This window comes from Mugil cephalus, chromosome 3 (genome assembly GCF_022458985.1).
Source record: "Mugil cephalus isolate CIBA_MC_2020 chromosome 3, CIBA_Mcephalus_1.1, whole genome shotgun sequence".
NCBI lineage: Eukaryota > Metazoa > Chordata > Actinopteri > Mugiliformes > Mugilidae > Mugil > Mugil cephalus.
Genome location: NC_061772.1, coordinates 18053776 through 18080411, shown reverse-complemented (window position 1 = coordinate 18080411; position 26636 = coordinate 18053776). Strand labels below are relative to the sequence as shown.

General features: G+C 43.7%; 1 protein-coding gene across 2 annotated transcripts in view; it reads right to left on the bottom strand.

The window, feature by feature from the left end:
* samd4a (sterile alpha motif domain containing 4A) overlaps nt 1-25984 on the bottom strand; it is a 48742-nt gene extending 22758 nt beyond the window's left edge. For both annotated transcript variants that reach the window (XM_047580582.1, XM_047580583.1), the window contains exons 1-3: nt 25734-25984; nt 24097-24785; nt 2192-2788 (exon numbers count right to left, since the gene is read on the bottom strand). In XM_047580582.1, the coding sequence (XP_047436538.1) occupies nt 2192-2788; nt 24097-24292 (793 nt within the window). In that variant the 5' untranslated portion in view covers nt 24293-24785; nt 25734-25984. The remainder of the gene's footprint in view (nt 1-2191; nt 2789-24096; nt 24786-25733) is intronic.
* Between the last annotated feature and the right edge of the window lie 652 nt (nt 25985-26636).

Genomic DNA, 26636 nt, shown 5'->3' with positions numbered 1-26636 from the left:
ATATGTGGTCCTCTTACTGTTGGCGCTATGTATAGGACTTCATGGGGCCCGTTTAAAATAGGTGCCCAGCTAACATTTCAAGTTCCAGTCCCTAAATATTAACCATTTTCCCTAAATACAGTCTCCCACAAAGAATACCTTACAAGGGAAAGGATGGATGGTATGTGCGCCTGTGGCTTGGACTAAGGCTGAGAGCGTGGGCGGGTGGTTGGGGGGTCGTCAGGATGTTCTATCAGTGGCACACACAGGTTGATGTGACAATTATATTCACGGAGTCGTCATCATCAACGGCAGACGGTCACAGCAAAGACTCTGACTGACTGTGATAAATAGTTTTTTAGTAAATACTTTCTCAATCACGGTTTAATGAGAGAAGAAAGACTACGATGGAATAAGCACCGATAAACATTTTGCCATCATCCTCCGACTTTTCTCTAAAAAAATCCACAAACCGCTTCATCTTTGCCTCCCGTTCACTTTCATTCTGTTAAAAGCGGCTCCTCATCAAACCTGTGCTGGCGCCCGGTGAAACTCTAGTTTATCAGTTGTGAAATCCTGAGGCATTTTGTGCGGGACCGAAGCTGCTCGCAGTCAAAAATACAAGAGGATCTTTCTTGGACCAGCGAGGAGGGCTTTAAATGTGCCTTTATTTATAAACCTTCAGCTGTTTCTTTCATCTCCCAGAAAAAAAAAAAAAAAAAAAACACAGAGCCCTTGAATTCTTGTCTGGAAATATCCTGCTCTGACCATAGTTATGTTGAATTTCAACAGCCAGTGCCCTCCATGTGTGTTGTCTTCCACCTAACACGCTGTAGTTGCTGTGATGGTTGTTGAGAGTGCAGTTGGTCTTAGTGCTTTTGTTCACTTAGTGCGTTTAGTGTCCACTTGAGATCAGAGATAATTCTGTGTGTTAATTTTGGGGTACTTTGTGTCTTAAAATTGTCTTTCATAGATTTACGAAACCAGTATCTAAAAGAAATTTAAATATTCATCAGTGTCATCGTGCTACAAAAAAAGCTACACAGAACATTGTGTCTGTGTCATATCCTGCCTTGTTTGGGTTGATGCCACGCTGAGACCCTAATGTGATGTCGTGTGGTCACCCCAGACACGGAGGCTATCGTCAGGCCAGCACATTATCAGGGTATCAGGTGCGGTTTTACAAATACAAATAGATGAGCACGCCCCCAGGCCCGTACTGGTGTCCATTCTAAATTAGCTTGAACCTGTGACTTAAACATTTACTGCATCCATACTGCCGTCATCTTTCACTAGTTGGATGCATTCTCTGTTATTTCTCTATATTTCCTTAATGTAGGAAAATGGCAGCAAACTAACTTAGTTGAGATTTCACATTTGATTTCATTTACGTTAATTTACATGAAAATTACACACATCTAACTCAAACTGTTTATGGCAAAATAACAAAATCAAAACATTTTATCTTAAACATCTCCCCGCTGATCTTAACTGCTCCAGTTAATCAAGATCTACTGTCGCACATTCAAACTTATAAGTTGCAGTGAGAAGTAGGAGGAAGTAATACTGATGCTCGTGGTCTTTCAATTTCTGCAAATTTAAAATATATGTCTAATTATGACAATTTCAACCCTTTAAGACTTGAACTTCCGCCTGCGCATAAAAAAAAGGTCGCAGTATTTGAATTACCATAACTCACCAATGGGCAAAATATAAATTTAAGCTGAACACTGGGAAGTTGTGCTTTCTGGGGAAAAAAAAAAAAAAAAAAAAGAAGAAGTTCCCATTACGGTAATGATGACGCAACGCTGCTGACAGCTGCGGGTTGGGGAGCAACACAAGACCGGGGAGTCGCAGGAAGAGAGAGTTGTTTGTGTTTGGAGGTATTTGTTGGAAAAAAAACAAAGTTAGTTGTACCGATGAGATGTCATGAAGGTCTTCCAGACAAAAGCACAATTTCCCAGTGTTCAGCAACATTTTTTAACGTGAGTTTCGGTAATTCAAATACAGCGTGCTTTAAAGGATCCGTTCAGGCTTTAAATGGTTAAAACTGGTCATATTTTGATCTAAGTACTTGCTGTAATATCACAATATAGTCTTTTATGTGTATCAATAGTTGCAACACAGCTCCAACAAAAAAAAAATAACCATTCATTCTGAATTTGGGCTGAATGCTGTAAAAGTCACCGAGGACCCACAGGACTTTACTTACTTGTGTTACTGCCTCCGCCAGTTCCAACTGTGTTAATGGTTGCGGGCACAGAGGATGACGGGTAAAGAGGGAGGTGTCCGTTCTCACAGCCCTGCTGCTGATGCCAGCCTGTGCCCAACCCCGAATCCCTGGAGCTCTGCCACCCATTGAGGCGGTCGTCCGAGCCGTAGCGCTGGTGATGCAAGGGGTACACGTTGCTTGGCGAAGAGGTGTTGGTGGAGGAGGAGGATCCTGATGAGGTGAGGGTGGATGGAGGCGTGGACTGGATGTGGTGATGGTGGTGGTGTGGGCCAGCGGGAGGGGGCCTTTCCAGCGAGTCCCCCCGTGCGGCCGCTCTCTCCTCCAGGTGGTTGAGCCAGAGCGCCAGGGCGGCGCGGTCCTCCAGCGAGGTGGCGGGGTGGATGAGAGCGTAGGACAGGAGCTGGCGCGACTCCTCCAGGTGGTGGCCATGCTCGATGGTGTGGGCCAGGATGCGCGGCAGCAGGCGCATGTACTCGCCCTTGGCTTCGACGTTGCCCGGTTTGAGCAGCGGTAGATGGGTGAGAACCAGGGAGATGACGCGGTCCTTCGGCTCACTTTGCCACTGGCTGATTATGCCTGCGGGAAAAAGTTCAAGAAGACACAACATGCATTAAAAACCAACAAAAGAAGTTCATGTCAAGTTCAAACAATACTAATTCACAATACTCAAGGTGGCAACAATTGATAGATGCGTAGGTTAATTAGTGAACAAGTGATGTCCTGCTGCTGCACCATCATTCTCCTATTTTTGTCATTCTCTGAAGTAGAGATGGACATATCGGGTCGATAATTCTGTTTTTTACTGGTATCGATATCAGCCTGTTACACACGCACATGCATATAATTTTTTTTCCCAAGCAAAATTTGCAGACAGGCGCATGTGCAGCCCATACATTACCCCTCCTCCACTAACAGCGTTCAACACATGTTCATGTTTTTGGTTAAACTGAGACTTTTGTTACCATTGTGTCAGTTTTTATCACGTAAATGGAGCAGTATCAGCTCAGAAAAATTGGCAGCACGTATCGGCCCTAAAAAAATCCATATCGGTCGATCTCTAGTCTGACGGTTGCGGATTGTGGCCGCACAGAGCTGTATCACTTAGAGGCTACTGAGCCGTATTGTGGTCAGAGTCAGTGGCCCATGAGGGGTCCATTCCTGTAGTCTTGGACACGGCTAAAGATACCAACAGGTCAGGTCAGCAACGCAAATAGAGACAAGATGCACCTGGCTCCGCTTTCTTCTCGTGAGATGTGTCTCTGTGAAGCGGATCACTGTGATGATGTACAGCTCTTCCTCCACTGCGGAGGGAGATGGAAGAATGTATACTGCTTACAATTTGTCAGTGTGCTGGAAGGGCAGCGCTGCCATGCTAGCGATTAGCATCTACTCTTTGTTCCGTTCATTTTTTTAAAAAAAAATAACTCATAAAGACACAGCAACAAAGACACAACCTGACTCTGACCACCAACCAGCTAGTCCAGACATTCGGCGGCAGTATGAACAGTTTGGGAGTAGTTTCAACTGGGGTACTGGCCCTCTGCACAAAGAAAATATCATGACAAGGGTACTGCACGTGCCTGAGTCTCTGTTTACTTAATTTCCTCACTTTTGCCGTTCCGGTACGGTTTTATTTCAGCAGACATTGCAAAACCTTGACATATTCAAGCAGCCAGTCCTAAATATAACCATGATTCCTTTCATTAATATCAGCAGAATGTTTGGCAAATAAAGCAAATATATATCTCCCATTAGCTGACATCGAGCTACACAGCCTTCAGATCCAGGCCGGCTCATGTGAACGGAGGACGCAGACCGAACTAGACTGGGCTGCCCCAAAGCTCGGAAAGCCCACAATAAGAGAGGCTCAGTGCTCTGGGAGAGACAGGAAGATGGGGGTAGAAACCGGTTTGAGAAATAAACGGAGGGAATGACGGAGCGAGGTGTGTGAGGGGAGCTGGGGAGTTGCTGCGCTCAGTTCCAAGGATGATGTAATCCTCCATTTTTTCTGAATGAAGCAAGCCTTGGTCTATCTGGGACCAGGAATTGTTCCATGATTCCATTTATATCCAAATGACTGGAAAACTCTGATAAATATTTAGAGCAAGCTTTCAGAAACACTGGTGAACTGTGAACTCTTAGAAGTCTAAGGGAACTGTCACAAGTTAAACAGAGACCAGAAAGTTTGACCAATCATCTCCGTTCATCTCTGATTCAGTAACTACAACAAAAATGTCTCCAACACATCCGTCAAAGTGACAATAAAACTCCCATTACCGTAAATGTAACACATTCAAAACATAAAAACAGATATAGCTTTAACGATTCCTGCATTTGCTGTTGCAAAATCTTTAAATATGTGGCTATATATTTGCAAAATCCTGTAAAAATTGATTTGTTCTTTCTGAATTACTTGTAGTTGGCTTCAGCAGAAACAAGGAACAAGACTCTGTCCCTATGTAGAATCTTAACATAAAACCACAACAATTCATAGTTACAGGTCATCGGCCTCTAATGAAACTGTGGTTAAAATAAAATGAATCATTTTCTCCAAATAGACTGCTCCAAAAACCAACTCACTAGTCCTTCCCCCGCAGTCACCACTTGGGTAAAAAGCAATGCTGTGATCAAATGTTAGCAATATCTAAAAATAGAACAGAGTACTCCTGCTGCGTTTTTCTTTTTTTTTTTTTCTCTGAAATGAAACCCGAGTTAAATCTACTCAGGGGTCACATTGTGTAAAGGAATCTACTGTAACTCTGATTTTATATCAAGTTACCACAGATACAGTACGTTTGCTGATTATCTGCGCGGACGCTCGTAATAAAACTGCCCAGTGATCCAGAAAGGTCTCGCATCGTCCCTCCAAACTATCCAAAGAATTCAAAGACAACAGACCACATTACGTCAAGGCGCTCATAAACAAACTACTATTGCGCGGATGGTGAAAGAGAGGCCTTAAGATATCTATAAACAACTATAAGTTTGCTTACGCGTTCACATCGAGTGGTTTTTCCAATTGTTAACAGTTCAAACAATTAAGGCATGGTTGGTTGGCAAAGATGTTTTGGATGAATAGAATTATAATGTTCCACAAGTAGAGGAAATAATACCACATATACACACATGTGCACACAAACGTCTGAGATTTGTGTTGTTGCTGTTTTTAGCCCAGTGAAGATCACAGCCAATAAAAAGAGCAAATGACTGCTGGCTAATTACCTGTGTCCCCCGATAAAACGCAGAACAAAAAAAGGTACAAAAACGACAAACGCGGATGGCGCTTCAGGCTTAGGTTAAAAGGTCAGCGAGTCACACCTCACAGCGAATATGAGCCATCTATCAGCACACAAAGCGCAGTCAAAGCAGTCACACCCTGCACACGTCAAAGGTCAACAGCTCGGAGAAATACTATCACACAAGTGGTTGTACCTGGCCGGGCAGAGACACAGGCAGACTGCATGAGGAGCTGAGCACGTAAATAAACAGGAAAAGGAAAGCAAAACAGCAAACACACACACACACACACACAACCAAAGACGCCATTAAGTGTTCATTAAAATTCCCACATAACAATGAAACTCAAAGGTTTTCCCGTGCATGTCAGACTCCTCTCTTAGCGTGGTTCGCTCCTGCCCCGAGCATCAAAGGGGAAAAAGTGTTAACCTCATCCAAGTGGAGTAAAAAGGCGGGGTTACACAACAACACCAACAATTCATTTTCCTTTCTGACTCAGACTTTCTATATGGACTTCGCTGGAACTCTATGATCTTTTGTAACTCCTCTGACAAAGAGGATGGATTTACAATAGGCTGTCAGCTCCTTATCTAACTGAAAACACCAAAAAAAAAAAATAAGTAAGTAAAAGGTCACCGTGATGTAGGAAACGAGACAAAACGAGACGATTTTGCTTGTTCACGCCAGAGGGAGAGGCCGGGGCATTCTGGGAGCTGATGAATCACTGGAGCAATGCTGACAAGGAACGCTGGAAAAGACACAGTCAAACCTCAGACAGAGGGAGTCATTTGTCCGAGGGCTGACACGGCATTTTCCCGATGTGAACAATGTCTGCTGGTGAACTCCTTGTGCCATCCTGCCCTGGCACTGCCCCCCCCCCCCCCACCCCTCCCCCCCACCCGAACCCAACCCTGACACCCACTCTGGCATCAAGACAAGGGTGCAGCCCAGCCTCTCTAAGAATAAGTCCTCCTCTGTCAATCTTCAATCACATCGTCCACCTTTCCCCCAAAACCTGACCACTGCGTCGGCACAGCAGAGCTTTTTTCACTTTTTTGGTGATGTTCAAAATCTCTTTCCGATCTTAAATTTGCGTATAAAGCCCTTTTTATTCATCTACCAATTAAGACGACACCAGCGACATCCGAAACCGTAGAAACAGCAAATTCCAAGTCTGGATCTGGCACACAAAACAGGACGCTTTTGAAGGGATGTGAGTCATGTTTTCCCCCAAAACGTCTCGCGTCTTAATCAGCTTTATTTATCAACAGAAGAGAGTCCAACACATCTGAACGCAACACGTTCCCTCTCGCTCACACAGGCAAGTCTGTTCAAGCGAACGCTTAAGTGAGGAAAATTAAAGCCCTTCTTTACAATTTAAGACATTTCTCTGTAACGTGAACATGTAACTGAACATGACCACATCCCTGGAAAACCCCAGAATAATGTAACTGGGTCAACGAAATCAGCCATCGACATGGAAAAGCAGGCCTGCCGCAGTCGCTTTGGCTTCAAAGTGTTGGGTTCTTTTTGAGAGAGCGCTAATATGAAGGGTGAAACGCACAGTCTGAGTAATTAAACGTATGCAATTTATTAAATAGACTGTAGATACTGAACTAAAACACACTCTAATGTGTAATGATTTTATCCAAAACACATGGCTCAATTTGATATTAGATTTTTTGCTTGCTTGCAATTATTTCACTACCTAATTAAATCTAATTTATACACACAAAAGTCTCAACTGAACTAATATTTATATTGTGGTTCTGTGCTAGAATATGAGTATGATAACATTTGATTTCGTTATGAGGCGCATCTAAATCAACACGGAAAAATATAAAATACTTACAGTTTATGCAAATGGTAGGACTACAACCAGTCAGAGTAAAAACGTATTGATAAATGCCTAAATCGCCGTTCACTTCTTTTTCTTTTAACCCTTTAAGATCTAAACATCCGCCTGCGCATAAAATTCGCACAAAATTCAAAATGTGGCTAAACAATGGGAAACTGTGCTTCCACACACACACAAAAAAACTGCCATTACGGTAATGGTGTCGCACCGCATCGCTGGGGAGCGATGCAAGACCAGGGAGACCCAGGAAGAGAGAGCTGTTTAGAGGAACTTTGTGGTAAAAATTAAGTTAGTTATAGCCTTGAGATGTCACAAAGATCTTCTAGACAAAAGCACAACTTCCCAGTGTTCAGCCACACTTTGAATTTTGTCAGTTTCGCAAACCAATGTGAGTTATGGTAATTTAAATACAGCGAGCTTTAATGGATTGCAGGCGATCTGTTTGGTTTTAAAGGGTTAAATTCTTTTTTGACAATATCCATCTAATAACAGACACAACAGCAGAATCTAAACATCTCTGTATTAAGTCCAAAGGCTTTGATTGACCTGGTAGATCTTCACCGGGCATAATGACTCCAGACGGAAAATTTTGAATTTTGGGATCAATAAAGTACTTTCTTATCTTATCTTAAAATCCTGCACTGAATTTTCTTGAAGTTCATGCCGGCTTTCCAACGTTTTGTTTTTAACTCTTTAAAGCCTCAACGTATCGCTGGTGATACGTTAAAAGCTCACGGTATCTGAATTACCGTAACTCACAGTGGTTTGCTCTATTGACAAAAATCAAAGTGCGGCTGAACACTGGGAAGTTGTGCTTTTGTCTGGACGACCTTTGTGACATCTCAAGGGTATAACTAGTTTCGTTTTTACCAACAAATTCCCCCAAACAACTCTCCCTTTGTGGGGCTCCCCGGTTTTGCGTCGCTCTCCAACCGGCAGCCGACAGCAGCGCCGCGTCATGATTACTGTAATGATGGCAGCATTTTTTCCCTGAAATCGCAACTTGCCAGTGTTCAGCCACACTTTGATTTTTCTCCATTGTGAGTTACAGTAATTCAAATACCATAAGCTTTCCTTTTTTTTTTTTTTTAAATTAGGGTTAAAGTAGTGGTAATACTAATAGAAGTAAGCCATCTAAGTTTCACAGCCTTTTTAAACCACATTTTTTTTCTCCAGTAATAGTGACAAACATGGGTGTAGCAAAGGCTCAGTGGTTTGAGATGTTTGCTGCACATTTTCCACAGGTCCCAGGCTTTTTTCCTCTTTTTTTTTTGCTAAAAACCAGTACAACCAGCTACAAACCACTGAAGATCGCCTTTGTCAATATAAACCAAATCACATCTCAAATTTAACATGCAAACAGGAACCTCAGAGCAGCAGCAGATGTCCCGGTTTAACTCCGACCCTGAACGCAACACGTCCCCTCACATCTAACTCTGTGATCACAAGACACAGTGGTGGAAACAATGTGATTGTTTTAGCTCATTTGTTACACATTGGTTATGTGCAAATACAAACACAACCCCGATGGACACACACACACACACACACACACACACACACACACTTGTGGAGACACATGATTCCTCTCGTTCTAAATATAAACGGGTCAACAGCGCACAAAGCCGCAACAAGGCAGCAAGCACAACGGATAACATCATATTAGTGGTTAGTAAAGGCACACTTCAACTCCCAGTCACAATAACCCACCAGCTGTGTGTGTTTTTGTGTTGGAGAAACGGAGATAAAGAGCGTCGTGATGAGTGTGGAAAGGTGTACATGTACACTTAATCCCAATTTACATCCGGACAAATTTCCAATCACATTTTGTAAAGTTGGCTGACATTAAATCTATGTTAGTGAACTGATGTGGTACATAACAAGTCTCCAGTTGCATGTACTGTACTATGTGAGCAGAGTGTGTGGCTTCCTGTGTAAGTGTCTGCCGTCTGAACCTCTGTCCTGTTAGCAAAACAAACATGAGACTGGTTCACTTTGTCCTACTACTGGCAACTTTCAATGGCTTCTGTTGATTCAACACACAAACGACTACGTGTTCCTGTTACCGACAAGAAGATAGAAATCAGAGTGAAATTATAGACAGAGGTTACCCGCAACGGTGCAGATCACGGAAATATTTGATATTTGGTATTCGTCAGTGGTGAACGAATTGAGTTCTCTTAGTTTTTAACATCCTGATTGTTTATAAGATGGTTAATGGAAATAATCTGAGGACACAATCCATCCAGAGACTTACGGCTTTAATCATATTTAGACATTTATTCCAAGAGTTTTCATCAGTTTTTATGGATCCCCTGGAAACATTTCTGTTGTCCCTTGCTGTTGTTGTGAGTGTTTACATTAATGTTTCCTATTAATCCATATTTTATGGTGGTCCACCATAGTATAATAATGACAGTCTAGTTATAATCTCACAGTGAACTAGAAATTACATGTCTTAAATAATAATAACGCATCGTTTTTATATAGCACTTTATCAATAGCGCCGTTTCCATCAGTTTATCGCAAAATAAAAGTGATATTTCTGGAATTTCGATTAAGTTTCAATGCGCTTTGTATGTGTTTCCATTGAAAAGATTTTCACGAATGAGCTGCAACTCGATATCACGATACGCACAATTCTTTTAAATTTTCGAGACTTCACTTTGACGAGGATGGACTTCAAATAAACTGGTCACATGACCCCCTGCATCACCTCCGGTGACGCTGGTGACGGGGAAACGCCAAAAAAGTGTTTCCATTGCACTTTTGCGTTACACCTTTTTATCGATGTGTCTGAAAAACCACCTCATGAGAGCGTAAAACTTTTTCGAGAGGTTTTTTCGAAATGTCTGTGTTTCCATCACCATTTTTTATGGCAATGTTTGGGTTTTGCGCATTTTTAGTGCAAGTCTCAGCCATTTTACATTGTAAACATTAGTCACTCCCTTAAGTGGGAGCAAGGTGTCTTGCCCAAGGACACAACGGAGAAAACCTTTTAGTTATTGGAGGGCCGCTCTACCTCCTGAGCCATTTGCATATTTTGTTCTTGACCTGGAGTCCGCTGGGCTCTCTCTGCGACCGTAGCGTAGGCCCGAGTTTAGGTGAAGCCCCAACACCGAACACTAGCTAAAAAAAAACAACACCTACTTTTAGCTGCAAATTTAGACACTCACAGTTTAAACAAAGTGTCTGGTGGGGGTTACTTGAGGAGAGCAAAGTCAAGAAAGGAAGTAGTAGATGGGCGGAGTAAGGGGCGGGAGTGAGGAAAAGTTCCTGCTTTCCAAGTGGTTTCTCCAGCTCAGCAGTGGGGAATGTGCTGGCACCACCGAGCCTGCTGCTGAAGAATGTAGTGACTCCTAATGGATCCAAGCTCACACACAAAGACCAAGCCCTCAGTCCTATCTGTACTAAAGCTCCATTTCACATGGCCCAAGTTTTCTTTTTCAGGTCCCATAAAACATCCTGTCACTTACAAAACACACGGCGCAGGCCAGGCAATGGGCTTATCTTTACAACTGTGACAACTGCTGATTCCGGTGGTTGTGCAGTTTTGCTACGACAGAAACGGAGATATGCCACCGATCACCTTCAGCGGGAGCTCTGATCAGTCAAGGCTTCGGCACCATGTGCTTGAAAAAAATTTCGTGTGTACTAAAGTTTTAGAGTCATGTTTTGATGCATTTAGTCAAAATAAAAGTGAGAATTAAGGCTTTCAAATGTTTCTCCTTTCGATCAGAAATGATAATTTTAGGTATATAAAATAAAAACGCATATTAGAGCAATACCAACATATTCTTAACTTTAAAGCCGGAAGTGCAATTGTTGCTTTCATCCATTTAAGAGAATAACTTCACCCACAATGAGTCCCGGGGTCTGATCATCAACCAACAAAGAAGCTTCGTCAGACAAGACAATCTGCAGCTACAGTGGGGAGCGGTTTTAATTTCGGGAAATGTGCGACCACCTCGGGATATAATTATCTACAACAACAGCATCTCCAAAAACATCAGGGTCTCCGTTTAAAGGATTCCCTCAACGAACAACCCAAGTTATCAGATCCTATATGTTTAACGAATCCGTCGCAGGGACCGAACAACGCTCGTCCTGCTAGCACGTTACAGCTGGTGGCGCCTCAGCTTCAACCTCTTTCAACCTCCTCGGCCTTAACCAGACACGCATCCTCATCATATCTGTGGTATTGCGCAAAATGGGACAACATAAAGCTGCTGGTGACTTATTCTTGGTGGCGGTGACTGAGACTAAAAAACGAAAGACAGGGAAAGAGAGAAAACAACAAGAGACAAGAAACAAACCACAAATGATTAAAAACTAAACAAAACAAAGAGCAACAAGGTAAAATAAGCAACCGAGGCAAAGACACAAGAGTGAAGGCACAGAGGGGTTGTATACAGTGAAGGAGTTGTGGTCCAACAAATTATATGATTAAACAATCAAATATTTTATGCTGCGGAGAAAGATTGAGAGGAGAGAAGGAGGAAAAAAAAAAAAAAAAAAAAAAAAGAGCGGGTCCATGTCCTGACAAGAACTTCAGGCAGGCTCCCACAGGCCCTAACACACAAATGAAGGGGCCCGGTACGAAACAGAAAAAAAAAAAACGGACTGGAAAGTTCACCAGCGTCATCGGGTTTCGACTGAAGGGGGAGAATAGAGGGAGGAGGAAGATTGCAAAATAACGAACACAGGATCATCGTAAACACAGTAAACAAGAAGGGAGAAAATAAGACGGAGAGAGAAAAAGACAAAATGAATAATACATGTATGAGCCTGGCCGTGTCCTCAGCATGACCCACTGACACATAAATGGATGAGGAGAGAGGAGGTGCCTTTGCTAACATATAATCTCATTTAAAAAAAAGAAAAAAGAAAAAAGACGAGATTATAAAGGACTAAACGCCACAGACAGGTCTCCTGCTTTGTGTAAGATGAACGGATAATTGTCGGAGTTACACCACAACATGTCCACTGAGAGAGTCCTGAAACTGAGAGCGCGGAGAGAGAAATCCATCCCTGTCCGTCCAAATAATTGTTGTGTCAGTGTTCATGTCACTCAGGTGAAGTTCAATGAGCGGAAACAGGCAATCAAACTGTCAGGACGCCAGTCGGCGGCGGATTTACACTGTTCTCACCGGACAACTCCGTCTTTCACACGCGCCCTCCTGATGTCGATCTGTGGACAATCGGCCAATTTATACGGACGTCAACGACATACATCCGTTTCATGTAAGCGTGCACTTACTGAAATCGATTTTCTGCAGCGAGCTGACTGAGGCGCGCGTGTGTGTGTGCGTGATGTATGCATGGATAGCAGCTGTTGGATGCTCTATTCAGAGGAAATGTGGAAAACTATTGTACTTCCACAGGGAATCACTGTGCATGAGACTTGCTTTGTTCAGATGACTCAAGGGAAGTCCTGTTGGACCATGACGCAGCGACCTCCGCCCGCGTGAGACCTTTACACTCGTGCACTCACTCTGTAGCAACACCACCCAAGCACTAGAGGGCGCTGTGTCTTTTTTTGACAGTCTGGTTAATTTGGTTTCCAGTTCCTGCTTCACTTTCAATAATAAAGAATCTGAAAACCAGTCTCCATTGATCAATTATGTTTTTCAATTTGAAAATGGCAGAGATGGAGAAGCAGCCAGAAATGCTAAAGCAGAAACATGCTACTTAGCAAGCGAACTAATCAAGGTGCACGTCAGCTACGGCGCTAGTCTCTGCGTAGGTGTCTGCGTTAACACCGTAGAAGAATTAACTGCGCGTCACTAAGTCACCTACGTCTCCGGATAATTATTATTTTAAGAATAAGAGGTAACAGGAAGTGGAACACCTTTTCATTGACAGGACACCGAACTAATTACAGATCATTTTATAAAAACAAAGCTTTCATAAGTTTTTCACACTGCATGTAATCATATGTGTAAATGCAGCGTGTGTAAATTAGGTATTGTTCTATTTATACTGCGTAATGTTTTAAACAGAAGCAGATATGAGTGCGTGCATATGTTTATTCTCGTCAAGGGAAGCACCTGCCTGATGTTACATTGAATTTGTTTGTCAGTGTGCGTCTGTGTGCGTCTCCTCCTCCCACAGGAAAGGGAAAAGCATCATCGTGGCTACAGCAGATGCTGACATCCTGCTTTATAGGAGGAGTGTCGGACACCTTTCCTCATCCTCTCTGAACCTCATTCAAGCGTATGTTAAGATTCTTAGTCATCCAATTCACTGGATATCACTAAAAAAAAATCTTAGACAAAGACGTTTCACCAGTCATCCAAGCAGCTTCTTCTTCTAGTTCTTAAAGACTAGTGGGGAGTTTAGGTTTTTTATTACACAGTCCTCAAAAAAAGTAAAGGAACACTTTTAAACGCTTCGTAGACAACCTGAAAACCAAAGTGAAAAAATAAAAAGGAACAGCAGGCCAGTACATTTCGCAGCGTGAGGACCTGTAGAGGACACTGTACGGCCCTGTTCAGCTCCCCACCAGTTACCGCCTGCCTCCAGGAATCTCCTCCATGGTCTTCAGACTGTGCTGGGAGACGCAGCAATAGCACGTGTTGTGACACTGACCTTAGCCAAATGCAAAACTGGCAAAAAAAAATAAAACAGTGCGAAAAATCCAAGATGGAAAAAATGTCAGTAAACTCATTCTTGCTTTCGGAGCCATGTCATTGTTGCTCCTCCAATGTGCCTGTTGTCATTTTCATTAACCCCCAAAAACAGATGCAAGTGATTAACAACCCCCTCTGCAACTTAACCAACCAGAAAAATATTCCAGAGGTTTAACTGACTTGACGCTGCACTTGGATTAACAAAGTGTTCTTCTACTTTAAATTTCTTTTGAGTAGTGTACGTTTATTATAAAGCATTATATATAAATCTACACATTCATTAATTTCTCCAATAATACGTGCAAACTCCCCAAAACTCCGTTCAAGCTGAAGAGGCTACTTCAATGACACCAAGAACCTTTTTTTCCCTCAAATACTCAATTTAAAATAACTAGATGAAAAAGTACCATGAAATTCACCGGTTCATACTCAGTTACAGGGTTTCTCACGTGCAAACAAAGCTCAGGCTCTAGTGGAGATAAGAGCAGCACAGTGATAAACTCTGGTTCCATATTGGCCTCATTTATTCCATGGTGTGTTTTGAGTGTAAAAGACATGCATCACCGAAGGGGAGGAAATTTCCAACCAGAACATCAGAGTCGTTGCATGAATGGAGGACAATTCCTTGCTGTCCTTTACTCCACCCTCCTGCTTTCCTACTTCCTCTGAAGCCTTTTCCTCAACATCCCCTCTTCTCCCCCGCTGTAGTAGTGACTCGCGTAGGAGGCAGGGTGGGGGCTGAGGACTGGGTAAATAATCTGCAGTCTACCTGTGGACGTGTACGTAGCGCCGCAGTGTTGGGGAGGCTCTGAATGTGGCAGTCGCAACTATGCCGGGAATGTGAACCTCCGCTCTGCCAGGACTGGGCCAGAGAAGCCCACAACTCTATTTAAGGAAATGGCAGTCGGAGGCCCATCAGACGCTCCCTCTGCCTCTTCGTTTCTCTCTTGTCTTTAATTCTGTTTTATGCCCTCTTTCTACACTCGTAATAAACTGATAATTATTTTCCTTGGCGTAAGAAACGCCATACCTGCTGGGACAAAGGGGAACGTGTGGTGTGATTAGCGTGGTCCATCAAAAAAGAGAGGGAAAGTCAAAAAACATGAAAGTCTCCTTCAAGTAAAATATATATATGACCATTATTTAATTCATCTGATCATTTGTCATACCCGTGCATTAAAAGAAGAGCTATGACCCCACTAACCCAAGATGAGTATTTAATTAGACATCGTGATCTGAATACGGGGCCATAAATTAAAGGCAAACATCTGAAGCTCGCGAACATTTTAATCTCAGTGCTGAGTACTACTGGCACCAAATGAATCTCTCATATCAGACGAATAAACATTTGAAGTCGCGGATGGACGGACCTTGTGAGCGGAGCGGAGCGGCATCTTTGCGTCTCCACGTGTGGAAAACAACACATGTAGCGCCGCACCAGCTGGTTGTTACTAGAGCCGGCGTGTCTCCTGACTACAAGCCAGTGCGTCGGGGCTAGTTGATAAACAAAGCGCGTGTGTCTGATACATCATGTGATGTACGTTCGAGCATCAAGTGCAGGCTGGATGCAAAACAAACACGGAGAGGGCCCCATTCAAAAAAAAACTAAGACAGTGGCAGCCTGAAGCCACAGGAGCTCTAGTTTACGTTCACGAGATTATCACTAGTTAAAGATGGCAACTGGCATTTCCTTTGGTTTGGTCAAAAACAAACAAGGAACAAAGATTTTCTGTTTTCACTGTATATTTATACAGTTTATATATATAAAATTATATCTCATCTTAAAACTTAATTTATTTAATTTCACGAAAACCGATAAGTCTTACAGTAACACCTGGCCTAGAGGTGGGTGGACACCGCTTCCTGGACGAGCCTGGTTTGGATGAAGTCATTTCTACCCCCCCGAGGTCCTCAAAGACTCCTGTTGTCCGTCCGTCACAGCAACCACTTCCATGGTGTCCTCATGGCGACTGTTACTGCTGATGTCACTCTGTCCACTGCAGCCAACAGCGCGTCAGCCAATTCAAAGTAAATGAGTGCGGCCGGTGGCGCCTCGCTGTGTCTCCGCTGTCATCGTCCATTCATGTGAGGACAGAGAGGACAATCAGAGACGCAGCTGGGACTGCAGCGGAGCCCCACGTTAAGGTTTTTTGCTGGCAAACTCGATTTCCTGCAGTAATCTCTGCACGTTAAAAAGATTCCTTGGCTTTATCACCGTTACAATGTCCACAGATTTACTGGTTTACTACAGATGTTTCTGTGGTTTTATGTGTTGTTGAGTCATGTGCTTCAAATAGCAACGGTTCTGATTCACAACATAGGTATTTGATATGATTTGTTAATAAGAGCAAGTGAGACAATATTTCAATTAAATTGCTAATAAAGTTGCTGATGCTGTTAAATTGTAGCTAAGGAGGCCTGTAGATGTTTAGCTTCTGGCTAGAACAACATTAGGATCATAACACAACTGTGATTGGTCAAATTGGGCTAAATAAAGAGCAGTTAATAATTATTAGTTTCAAGTCAAAGCTGCGTGCTGCCGTCTCTGTACAGATCTGCTCGCCTGTGCAGTTGGGACTGGATGGCACCAGAGCTTAATCAGTCTCCATACACAAGACGTGCACTGTATAGCACAGCCAGCTGCCCAGGAGCGGGGCGGGGATGGTGAGGGGCTAGGCCGAGAGTCTGACGGGCTATATGGGGAAACATTATACGCCTCTATGTCTGGTCTGGTCAGGACGAGACCGAGCGTGCATCTATGAGACAGACTGGTATCCTTCACCTGTTCGCACCCTCCCTCATTCTTTTTTAAAAACACATGCGCGCACTTACGTATGTGAATCACCCAGCTACGTTCTCTCTTCTCTCTTATTAACCAAGGATGTACTTTAAAACTTAACTATTCAACGTAGCTTCATAGACATACTCGATTGTCTTTAGCCTTCACAATTCAGTAGGATGAACTGAACTGTTGCATATCACCATCTATGAGCAAAACGTCTATCAGGGAGTATGTTTAAATATGACAGATACTGTGTCAGTTTGTTTAAATTAATTATATGCCTTGACTTATAGTGCAGTTTGTTCTGCAATTTCAAGTTTAATTTGTTTCCAAAAATACCAAAGTCGCAGAAGATGTCATGTAGTGGAGTGGGAGAAGAGAGTAGCAGAGCCATGACATCATATCTGATAATAACAGTAAGTTTTGGTAAAACAACACTAGTGACTACTAGGCCAAGGGACACTGTCAAAGCTTTGTGCGTTGGACATTTTATTTTTCCTTCGCGGACCAGCAGATTAGCGCACTGCTCGACGACACCGCGAAACAATGTTGTCAGTTACTCACACATAAACGTCACCCTGTGTACATAAAGCAGTGTCAGTTTCATGACGCTAGCGCTGTTAGCTCTTCCCACAACAAGAATACAGCCACTTACGTCACACGCGTGGCCTTGGTAACACGGTGTAAAGTATCTCCACACAGGAGACACGTTAGCGTTTGGTTTAGGGCAGTTTGGCTATTCGCTCGATCCAGTCCAATCAATTCACAAGAGACTGAACCATCCCCGTAGTGATGAAAATGACGGGATCTACTTTACAAAACCTTGATGTCTACAACATAATTTGCAAACATCTGAGGCAAGAAATGTGAACTATAAGCAAAGTTTAGCGTTTGTCAGGTTTAAAAAATACTAAATGAGCATTTGTTTTCAGACCAAAAGCCCCAACATGAAAAACTATTAATTTTGTACGCCTTTAGTCCAACAGCCAAAAAAAAATACTCAAAATATATTGTGTCTTTTTGAAACACTTCCTTAACACTCAGACTGATCACTCAATCATACTGATATGAGAGGCTCGGTGTCAATAAACACAGATACAAACATTGCGCAGTAATCCAACGTGCTGGGAAAGCAAAGCCAGGATCAACATTATAAAGACCCACAGAAAGGTTCAGTGAGAAACTAAACCTCCAGGGTTTATGGAGAGCTTCATTACATAATCCATGCTATCAGCAACACCTCGTCCGTCCCATACGAGAACATCGCGGACCTGACGGGTCCTTCAAAGACTACGCTTTCCAGCCAATCACAACGTTTTCACTTTAACCTGGAAGAGGAAAAATCCACAGGCACACCCGGAATCGAATAAAAAGGAAAGCCCTCGCTTTGAGGCCTGGGAGAAAAGATGAGCATTAGTTTATTTTACCCTCTGCTCATTTTGGCAGGTTGTCTGTCCCCATTCCTGAGGTTCAGTATGAGTTCAGAGAACACGCCGTCAACTTCCAGAAATAAACTGGTTGCTCATGCGTGGGTGCGATGAAATAGTTTGGCTCCCAAACCAGAGTTAGTTTTCTCCCTTCCTATCTCCCCCTCTCTGGCAGAATGGGTAACGAAAGTCGCAAAGGCTGTTGACAAACTGGCACAAGTGTATGAAAAAAAAAAGTGATCACATCCCTTGAACTTCAAGACTCAAGATCGTCGTCATAATGGTTGTTTGTACAGTGCTGAGCAAGCTTTCAAAAATAGACAAAACGTCAAAGCCAATAAATGTTACACTAGAGTTAGCTATGCTAGAGTTAGCTTTATGCTAATCACTTGAGCCCTGGATGCCCCCCCCCACCCCCCCACAAAGAAAGAAAAGAATCCACAACGCCCTCCTTGAATAGGTGTTAACCGGGCATTGGGATGACAAATTTCAGGAGGAGACTTTCAAAAACAAGTAAATATTTAAAACAAAGACTGGACTGAGAAAATGGTGAATGAGTTTCAGTATTCCCGAACCTTCATCTTTTCCTTTCCTCGCCCCACCCCATCCTCTCTCACTCTCCCCTCTTTAATACCGTGGTGTACTCAGGAGACCTTAGCTTCACTGAGGGTGGAATCAGCTTTCCTTTTCCAATGTGTCTTTTTCCCCCCACACTGGAAAAGTCCCTGTTCAACTCTCGCCTGACTCAAGTGTGCTGCGACGTACCCACATTCCTAGACAGTATCCCCAACACCGGAACCGTTTACCGCCTCGGCCAGGAATGCTGATTTCCAGTCCAGGTTTTTCATCAGGCCTAGTTTAGGGAAAGAGCGCTACAGGAATTCAATGAGTAATACCAGCTATTATAAAATGCAGACTTTCCCTCCATGTCAGTCATCTCGCATACATACAAACGGAACTATACATATTAGATGCAGAGCTAATGCCAACAGCTCCAAAGAAAAGAAATATTTTTGCTGCAAGTCATATTCTGACCTACATACAAACAGCTTTTTGAATTCTAATGCTTCACTGGCTCTCATCTTTTGTGTAGTTGTGACATTTCTGAGGCTCTGACACGCTCATTTGTTTAAAAGCGTTGTTCCTTTTATGTGCTTTGGCTGACAACAGAAAGAATACAAATTCCTGCTTGCACTGTGCCCATTCGTAAATCATAATTACCCATGTATATGTGACTATATTTGAGATTTATGTAACCTTTAATTTCACTCCTTGTATGAATGAATCCCCTGTCAGTGGTATCAGTATCAGTACCTGTGATCAACCACGAGTGCTGTTTGCATGGAATAAGTTGCAATGTTTATGCCCAACCCAACTTATAGCTGCTCCTGTTGTCGGGAATGGAAGAAATGAACAAAAGACCCTGAAAATCGAAAGAGAAGGGAACAAAAAAAGCAGGAAGTCAAACCCTTACTAACTAAATATGAATCAGCCCACCGCGACAACACAATCGGCAAGTGCGCGCCCCTTATCTGCTCAATCTCAAACCATCAGCACCGGTTTTTAAACTGTTTGTATGAGTTTTGTCTGACTCTCGGTTGGTGGCCGATGAGTGGGAATCAAAGCTCTATAGTACATATAGCTAATATATAGTTGGTTTGAGCACATATAGACCTATACAACTGAACAACATGGGTTTCCATTATTATTAAAACCTGTCATTCAAGTTAAAAAATATCAAGCGCCTCCTAATTTATGCGGGAATAGATTTAAAAGTTGAATTTGATAGCGTCATCCGATGGAAGTTTAAGTTGGAAACTGTTCCTTCACTCAGAGATATCATGGTAAAGACATGGTAAAAGTTTATGAGTGTTATTTCTGTGTATTAGTTTAATATTAGTGATTTACCAAAGGATTCTTCTATCAGGTTACATATTGATGAGGAATAAAACTATAACAGGGTCAACAGGATTAAAACATAATTCACTAAATAAACCAAATGCTACGGCGGTATCAGTTTAGCTGCCTACTATCTCCAACTACGCAAGACAACGACGATTAAACTTAGAGCCAAGTTTGAAACGCATCTGATAAAATACCAGCGGCCATCTGCTAGCGTGGCACATTGCAAGTAGAGTAGTTTATAAAATCTTCAAACGCAGGATCGCCCCACGGACGTGGATCAATTTTCCAGTTTAATACAGAGCTGTTGACTGCCGCAACTCGTACCAAATACAGACATGATGTACCTCCGTCAACTTCGGTCGGACAACACAGCTGCTTGTACATATCAGATCCCCGCGAGCCTCCTTCCAGCTCAAACAGCCGCGCGGGCCAGGTCAGCAGTACACCACACCAAAATGAAGCTAGTCATTCAGAACACCAGCCCCACTGTCCTGTCCTAACCCCACCCCTTACACTAACCCTACACCCCGTGTGTGAGTGTGTGCGCACATGTCATCCTTCAGACAGCGCTCGGCTCCCTATTCAAGTCCTCCTCTCAGCTTAATCCAATATTGTCCCTCTTGAGATAGTCTCAAAAGAAGTTTTGTTCTGCTTAGGGGGTGGGTGGGAGGAAAAACAGGAAGCTGCATTTTGGAATAATCACAACAGAAATGCAGCAGGTTTCATATTACTCCCGCTTTAAAAAAAATAACAAATACCGCTGTTGTAAGCTTCGCGGATTTCACGCCAAACTCTGAGGTGATTCAGCTCGAAATTATTTGGGATGGCATCTCCCTTGTTGACTGTCTGAATCAAAAATACGTCTGTATTTACACATCTGTATTTAAACAGAAAGGCCGGGGCTTAAAAATACACAAACTCCTGAAAGCAACCAAAAACCAGAGTCAACAGAACCGTGACAATCCCAAATGAACGCGGAAAGCTAAATAATAACACGTCCGATCTGAGACCGCGCGTGGCTTTCGCCGAGATACTGATCCCATTGAGCAGGATTACATCTCAAGTCCCAATAAAGTCGCATCACTTGCCGGGACCCAAAACAAGGCAGCCTCTGAGCAGCCCGGAGAAGTAGGTCATTGAGGATTCCATTCATTTGTACAGCGCTTTCCAAATAGTTGCGCTTTTCCACTCAGCCTTAGATTTCCAGCTGTATGTTAACCCTTAAAGAACATGCAGGTCTCTCTTTCTTTGTAAGTATCATTACTGATAAGTTAGTATATTAATAAACCCGTACAAGGGGGATCCTGATCGGAGAAAAGCTTTACAAGAAGCAGTGCGGTTTTGGTTCTAAACTAAATTATTTGATACTAAATGCCTTTAGATGTTTGGTTTACTGCATTTTGCTTCATGAGACTTAAAATTCAAATGTTGTGTGTTTTCAATTGAATAGTTTTCGTGCAAACAATGAAACCACTGACTAAACGACACGTTTTCCTGAGCCTTTAGTCCCGCAAAAAGCTAAAAACACATCTGCAGTAGTAAAAAACGATAATGAATACACCTCCTTGAATAGCAGCAGCGAGAAATCAATGAAATACCAGTACTTCTCCAGTGAAACTACAGACTGATATATCAGCCCCTAACCAAGCGCAAAAGCACTCAAACAAGCTACCACAACATACCAGAGGGATCACGTAACCAGACAACCTTCTAGGCCGCCTTTTCAGCTCCATGTGTTCTGACGTGAAGTCTGCAGCGCTGAAACAGGCCACCTTACTCTGCTGAATCAGTGCGCAGAAAGTAAGCACGAGCTCGCGCGGGTGACAAAAACATCAGGGTGTGCCCCCAAAAATTTAATCTGGTGCTACAGAGAGGTAGGGAGGTGTTCAACTCTCCAGACTGGTTCCACTGGACCAGAGATTTACACAGTCATACTCTTTTATTTGTCCACTGCATTGTGTTGTTTGCCTTGTAAGTGCATTAAGATCTTTGATGTGCACAGACAGGAAAAAAAAGATGAATTATTAAGAATTGTGTGATAGGAGGACAGTGCACACAAGACGGGAAAGTAAAGATTCAAATAAATACAAAAATAATAATAATAATAGCAAGTTAAATACAACAGTAACTCTACATATGTGGTTTACAGGTTGTACAGCCTTCCCTCTCTGATGACACACAGACAGAGCAGGCAGTCATCAGTTTGTTTGTTGAATTTCTCAATGAGGCTTTATGCTGGTGAACCAGACTCATTCTAAGGACCGTGACACAACAAGCTGCCTGACAAATGCTTTGCGCCGTCCGCGAACATCACACGCCGCCGCACAAGCCGAAGCCCCGTCTTCTGCTTTTCAGCAGATTCAGCATATTGAATCGGAGGCGGGACGAGGCCGTCGGAGAGATCGCTCTGACTAGTTGATCACATGAGAACCGGAGCATTAGAAGAACAAAAAAAAAAAAAAATGAACAAAACGTCATTCATCGTGTCATATCTATCTCATCTGAACATTCAGATCGACAAATATTTTCCCAACCACGGAGCGAAGTGTCGACCAACTGATCAGCACGGTTCAGGAGATCATTCAGATAAAACCACAGAATGCCAACGACGGTGTTATTTCAAATGAATGGCTTCGGAAACAAGGGTTCATATTTTAGTATCAATTTCCGAGTACTGCTAGCTGAGACATAAAAGGAGTGAAATATGACGGTGTATCACCACAAAGCTCATCAGGGCAGTCTCCCTTTGACTCAACCATGACCAAGATCTATTCTCAAAAAAAAAAAATAAAAAGCGAAAGAGCGAACAAAAGCTGTTGTTGAGTAAGAACGACTGCCTCCCCACAGTTTTCTTTGATGTATGGCTGCGTGAACAAGCCCTTACTTTGGGAGGGGTCCACCGAGAAGTTTCATACGGCGTACTTTAAGTCTCCACTTCTATCTAATAAGAAGAAGGACCAGACAGTGGCCATTTAAACCTTGGTGGAAACTCTCCGTCGTGTGAGGCTATGTGTGAGTGCCATCATGTCGTCCCAGTGGAAGTAAGCAGATGTGTTACCGCCCGCAGATGTTGCCATAGGCACACGGAGACGCTCGCTCCGCAGCAGCAGCAGCAGCACTTCTTTCTATTTTTCATGAGCCCAGTCCGTTGCCAGGGTTTTTGTTTCCATGGCCACGCTGCAGTCTGATGCAACAAAACGCACCCAGAGATCTCGCCCCCCCCCCACCTCCCCACCCCCCCCCCCACCCCCACACACACACCCGCCTCTCACCCCCTCACCCCCAACCCACCCCCCCGGAGTGTCTCATTCCATAAACTGATGTGCAAAGCGTGGAACAAAACTGTAAGATCTGACAGTCTGATGCTCTTTGTCTCTGTGGCCAGAAAAGAGATGAGGTCTGAAACGCTGGAGTAATGTGATGCTAACAGCTGCAACTGGAAAACACAGGACGATCTCAACTAATCAGGTGCACAAGATGCACTGCTTGCTGACAAGAGAGGCAATTACGGTCACTTGCCTTCACTGGGTACACTGGTGAAAATGAAGGCCGTCTATTGTAACAGCCCCGCGTTAAACCTCTTCTTCAAGGAGGCTATGGTATTTTAAGGCATTTCTTTTTTCAAATAACAGAGCTGTTGATTCAGCTGTGTTTCTATTTTGGAGGCTTTAGCCGGTAGTATTATTAAACTGCGCCGTGTTGCACCGACACATGTTCACATTATATTGTGTCGAGCATATTTTAGACCCAACACCACAGACTGCATCCTCCAAAATGATCTCGAAAACATCGATTTAGTGCGGGACTGTTACACTAGAAGGCATTTGTCCTCACGAGTGAACTGGCAAGTGAACGCAGTGCCGCTCGTCTCTTCTGTTACAACTGCTGCTGATTCACAGAAGTTGAAACAGAGGCTGAAGTTAAACCGCTTAATTTTCAGCGTTGCCACAACGAACAGTGCAGCCACCGAATCTGAGCAGTGTGTCTGTAAACGTATCGCCGCTGTGTCGCGGGCGATGATGCGTTTTGAGGGTTTCTCCTACCTGGATTGTTGGCCTCTCCCTCCAAGACCTGCAGCTCGGTGCACTCGGCGAGGGAGTGCTCCAGACACAGCTGCAGGAAGCGAGCCTGGGTCCGGCTCACCCTCTTCAGCAGCGACAGCAGAGCCACCGTCTGCTCGCACTCATTCCACCCCTTGAACCAGCTGGCTAGCACGCCCACCTGATCGCGAAACATCATGGTCTGCGAGGTGGGATGAAGGCGGGCTGACTGTGGCGGCGGCGGCGGCGCCGGGCCAGGCTGGGCCGGGCTGAGGGGTGCTCAGAGAGTTTTTAGGTAACAATCAACGGATGGTTTTGGGGTGGTGGTGGTGGTGGTGGTTGTTGTCGCCCGTAGGTGTGGAGGGGGTCAGTCGGGGGAAGTTCAGCCGGATCTGTGCATCATTAGCTGGGACGGGAGTCTCTGCTGGGCTGAGTTAAAGCCAGCAGCCGGTGTTGGATATATTCCTGCTGGTGGGATTCCGCGTCGCCTTCTCCTGTCTGATAATCTCCGACGTTGAGGCTGAGGAGGGGGGGGGGGGGGTGAGCTGCTCTTCTAGCTAGGCATTAGGTGATCCAGCTGCTCTCAGCTGCTTAGTGGCTCTCAGAGGGATTGATATTTGATGAGTCAGCTTTCTTCCAGCACACTCTGTGTCACATCAGCTTCATTTTTCTTCGGGGAATCCCTCACAGGTCTGCAGGAGGATGTCAGGGGACAAAGAGGCACACTTGAGTAAATCTTCTACACACATGCGGGGAAAAATCTAAAGCGAAAGCCTCACTAGAAATGCGACAGAGTCCCTGTTGCTTCAGCTCTGCAGATGGTTTTAAAGAAGCCAGCCTCCAGAAAAAAAAAGAAAAAAAAAAAAAGAAAAAACAACAACAACCAAAAAACTCATACATGCATTTATAGGTCGCCTCCTCGGCGTCTCCTGTGCGCACAGGGTTGTGGCATTCACCGCCGAGACAAAAATAAACAATTTCTCGTTTCTGGTATCCACCCATTCCTAAAAATACAGACGTCGGTGCTCCTGGCGCTGCATCCCGGAATTTTCCAAAGGACGCCGGGTTACCGACACGACGGTCGGCCTCCGGTCCTTTAATGACAGGTCACTGTTGAAAGTGCCGCATTTTAACCCAATGGTGGACGGCGGCGATGTAGTTTTTATGGGAGCGGACTCCAGAGGCTCAGCCCCCCGTCTAAAACTGTCACTGTGCTTCATCAGCACACAGGGACGGATACGAGTGTGTGAGCAGTTTAGGGGGGGGAGAAAAAGTAAAAAACGAACGAATATATAAATGCAATCCCTATCCGTGTCTCCTATTTTTTCTATCTATACATCGTCGATAATAACAGTCGCCGCGTAGCAGCTTTAAAGACACAAGTTTCAACATTTTCAGCACCGTTAGCATCGACGGCTATAAATGCCCAGTAACAGTTTCCAATTAAAGCTCTTAAACTAGTGTAACTTTAACACAAAGGATGGTTCTCGTGAACCCCCTGAGACCCATTTTTGTTCGTATAAGAAGCAGAGAAGTTAACAAAGCGGACAAAGCAGACAGAGAGGGGGGAAAAGAGAGACAACTTCAGTCTGAATGTTTGACCTGTGAGTGTGTTTATGGTTGAGTTTGTTAGTTCCTACCTGCGGGGTCTGCACCGTTCATCATCATCACCATCATCATCTTCTTCTTCTTCTTCTTCTTCTCAGGACGGCCGACAGACTCTGAGGTTTTTTGCTTTGTTTTGAGTGTGTGTGTGTGTGTGTTTTTTCCCGTGGGGAGGAGCGGTGCCCCTTCACTCCATGTCAGTGAGATTTGCCATCTTGACTAACTTTCCCTCTGCCTCTCGCTCCCCTGCACACCGACTCCTCTCTGCTCTAAACCCCTGACTCTATAAGCAATGGACAAACCCACTGTGACGTCACCTGCAGAGCGAGCCTAAAGCCAAAAGAAGGTTGTGTTCAATACTTTAACCCCGTTTATGAGCTGGCATGACTGAGTGCTGCATAACGTTTCTTTACTATAGTTGTCTTTAAATTAAGCATCACACACACACACAAAAAGTTTTTATTATTTTTTAAAAGTTTGAAGCCTTAATTGGGCGGGGCCGCGGTCGCCATGTTGGCTGTACTTTACCCCGCCCCTACTCGGATACTTCAAAAATGGGCATGGGGGTCGTATTGCCAGCAGCAGCCCCCCACTTTCTTTAGTACTATGTCTTTTTTTCGGAGCGTTACGGTAGACTCGTGCAAATGCAACCCTTCAAAATAAAAGCAATGCAATCACTCATTCAACATGTCAGTCGTTAAATTATGAATGAATGAAAGTGTATAAATGAATAACAAATTTTATTATTTATAACAATTCAAAAAAAGCATACAAATTGTGATCTCACATTACTCAATAATTACCACGAAAAATAATTTTTGAGGAAAATGCCAGTTTCCATTGACTAATTCAGCCTGATCTGAATTGATCTGAAATATCACATTATTCTGTTGTCTTATATTCTGAATTCTGTACCAGTATTTTGATTTGAAACAGCC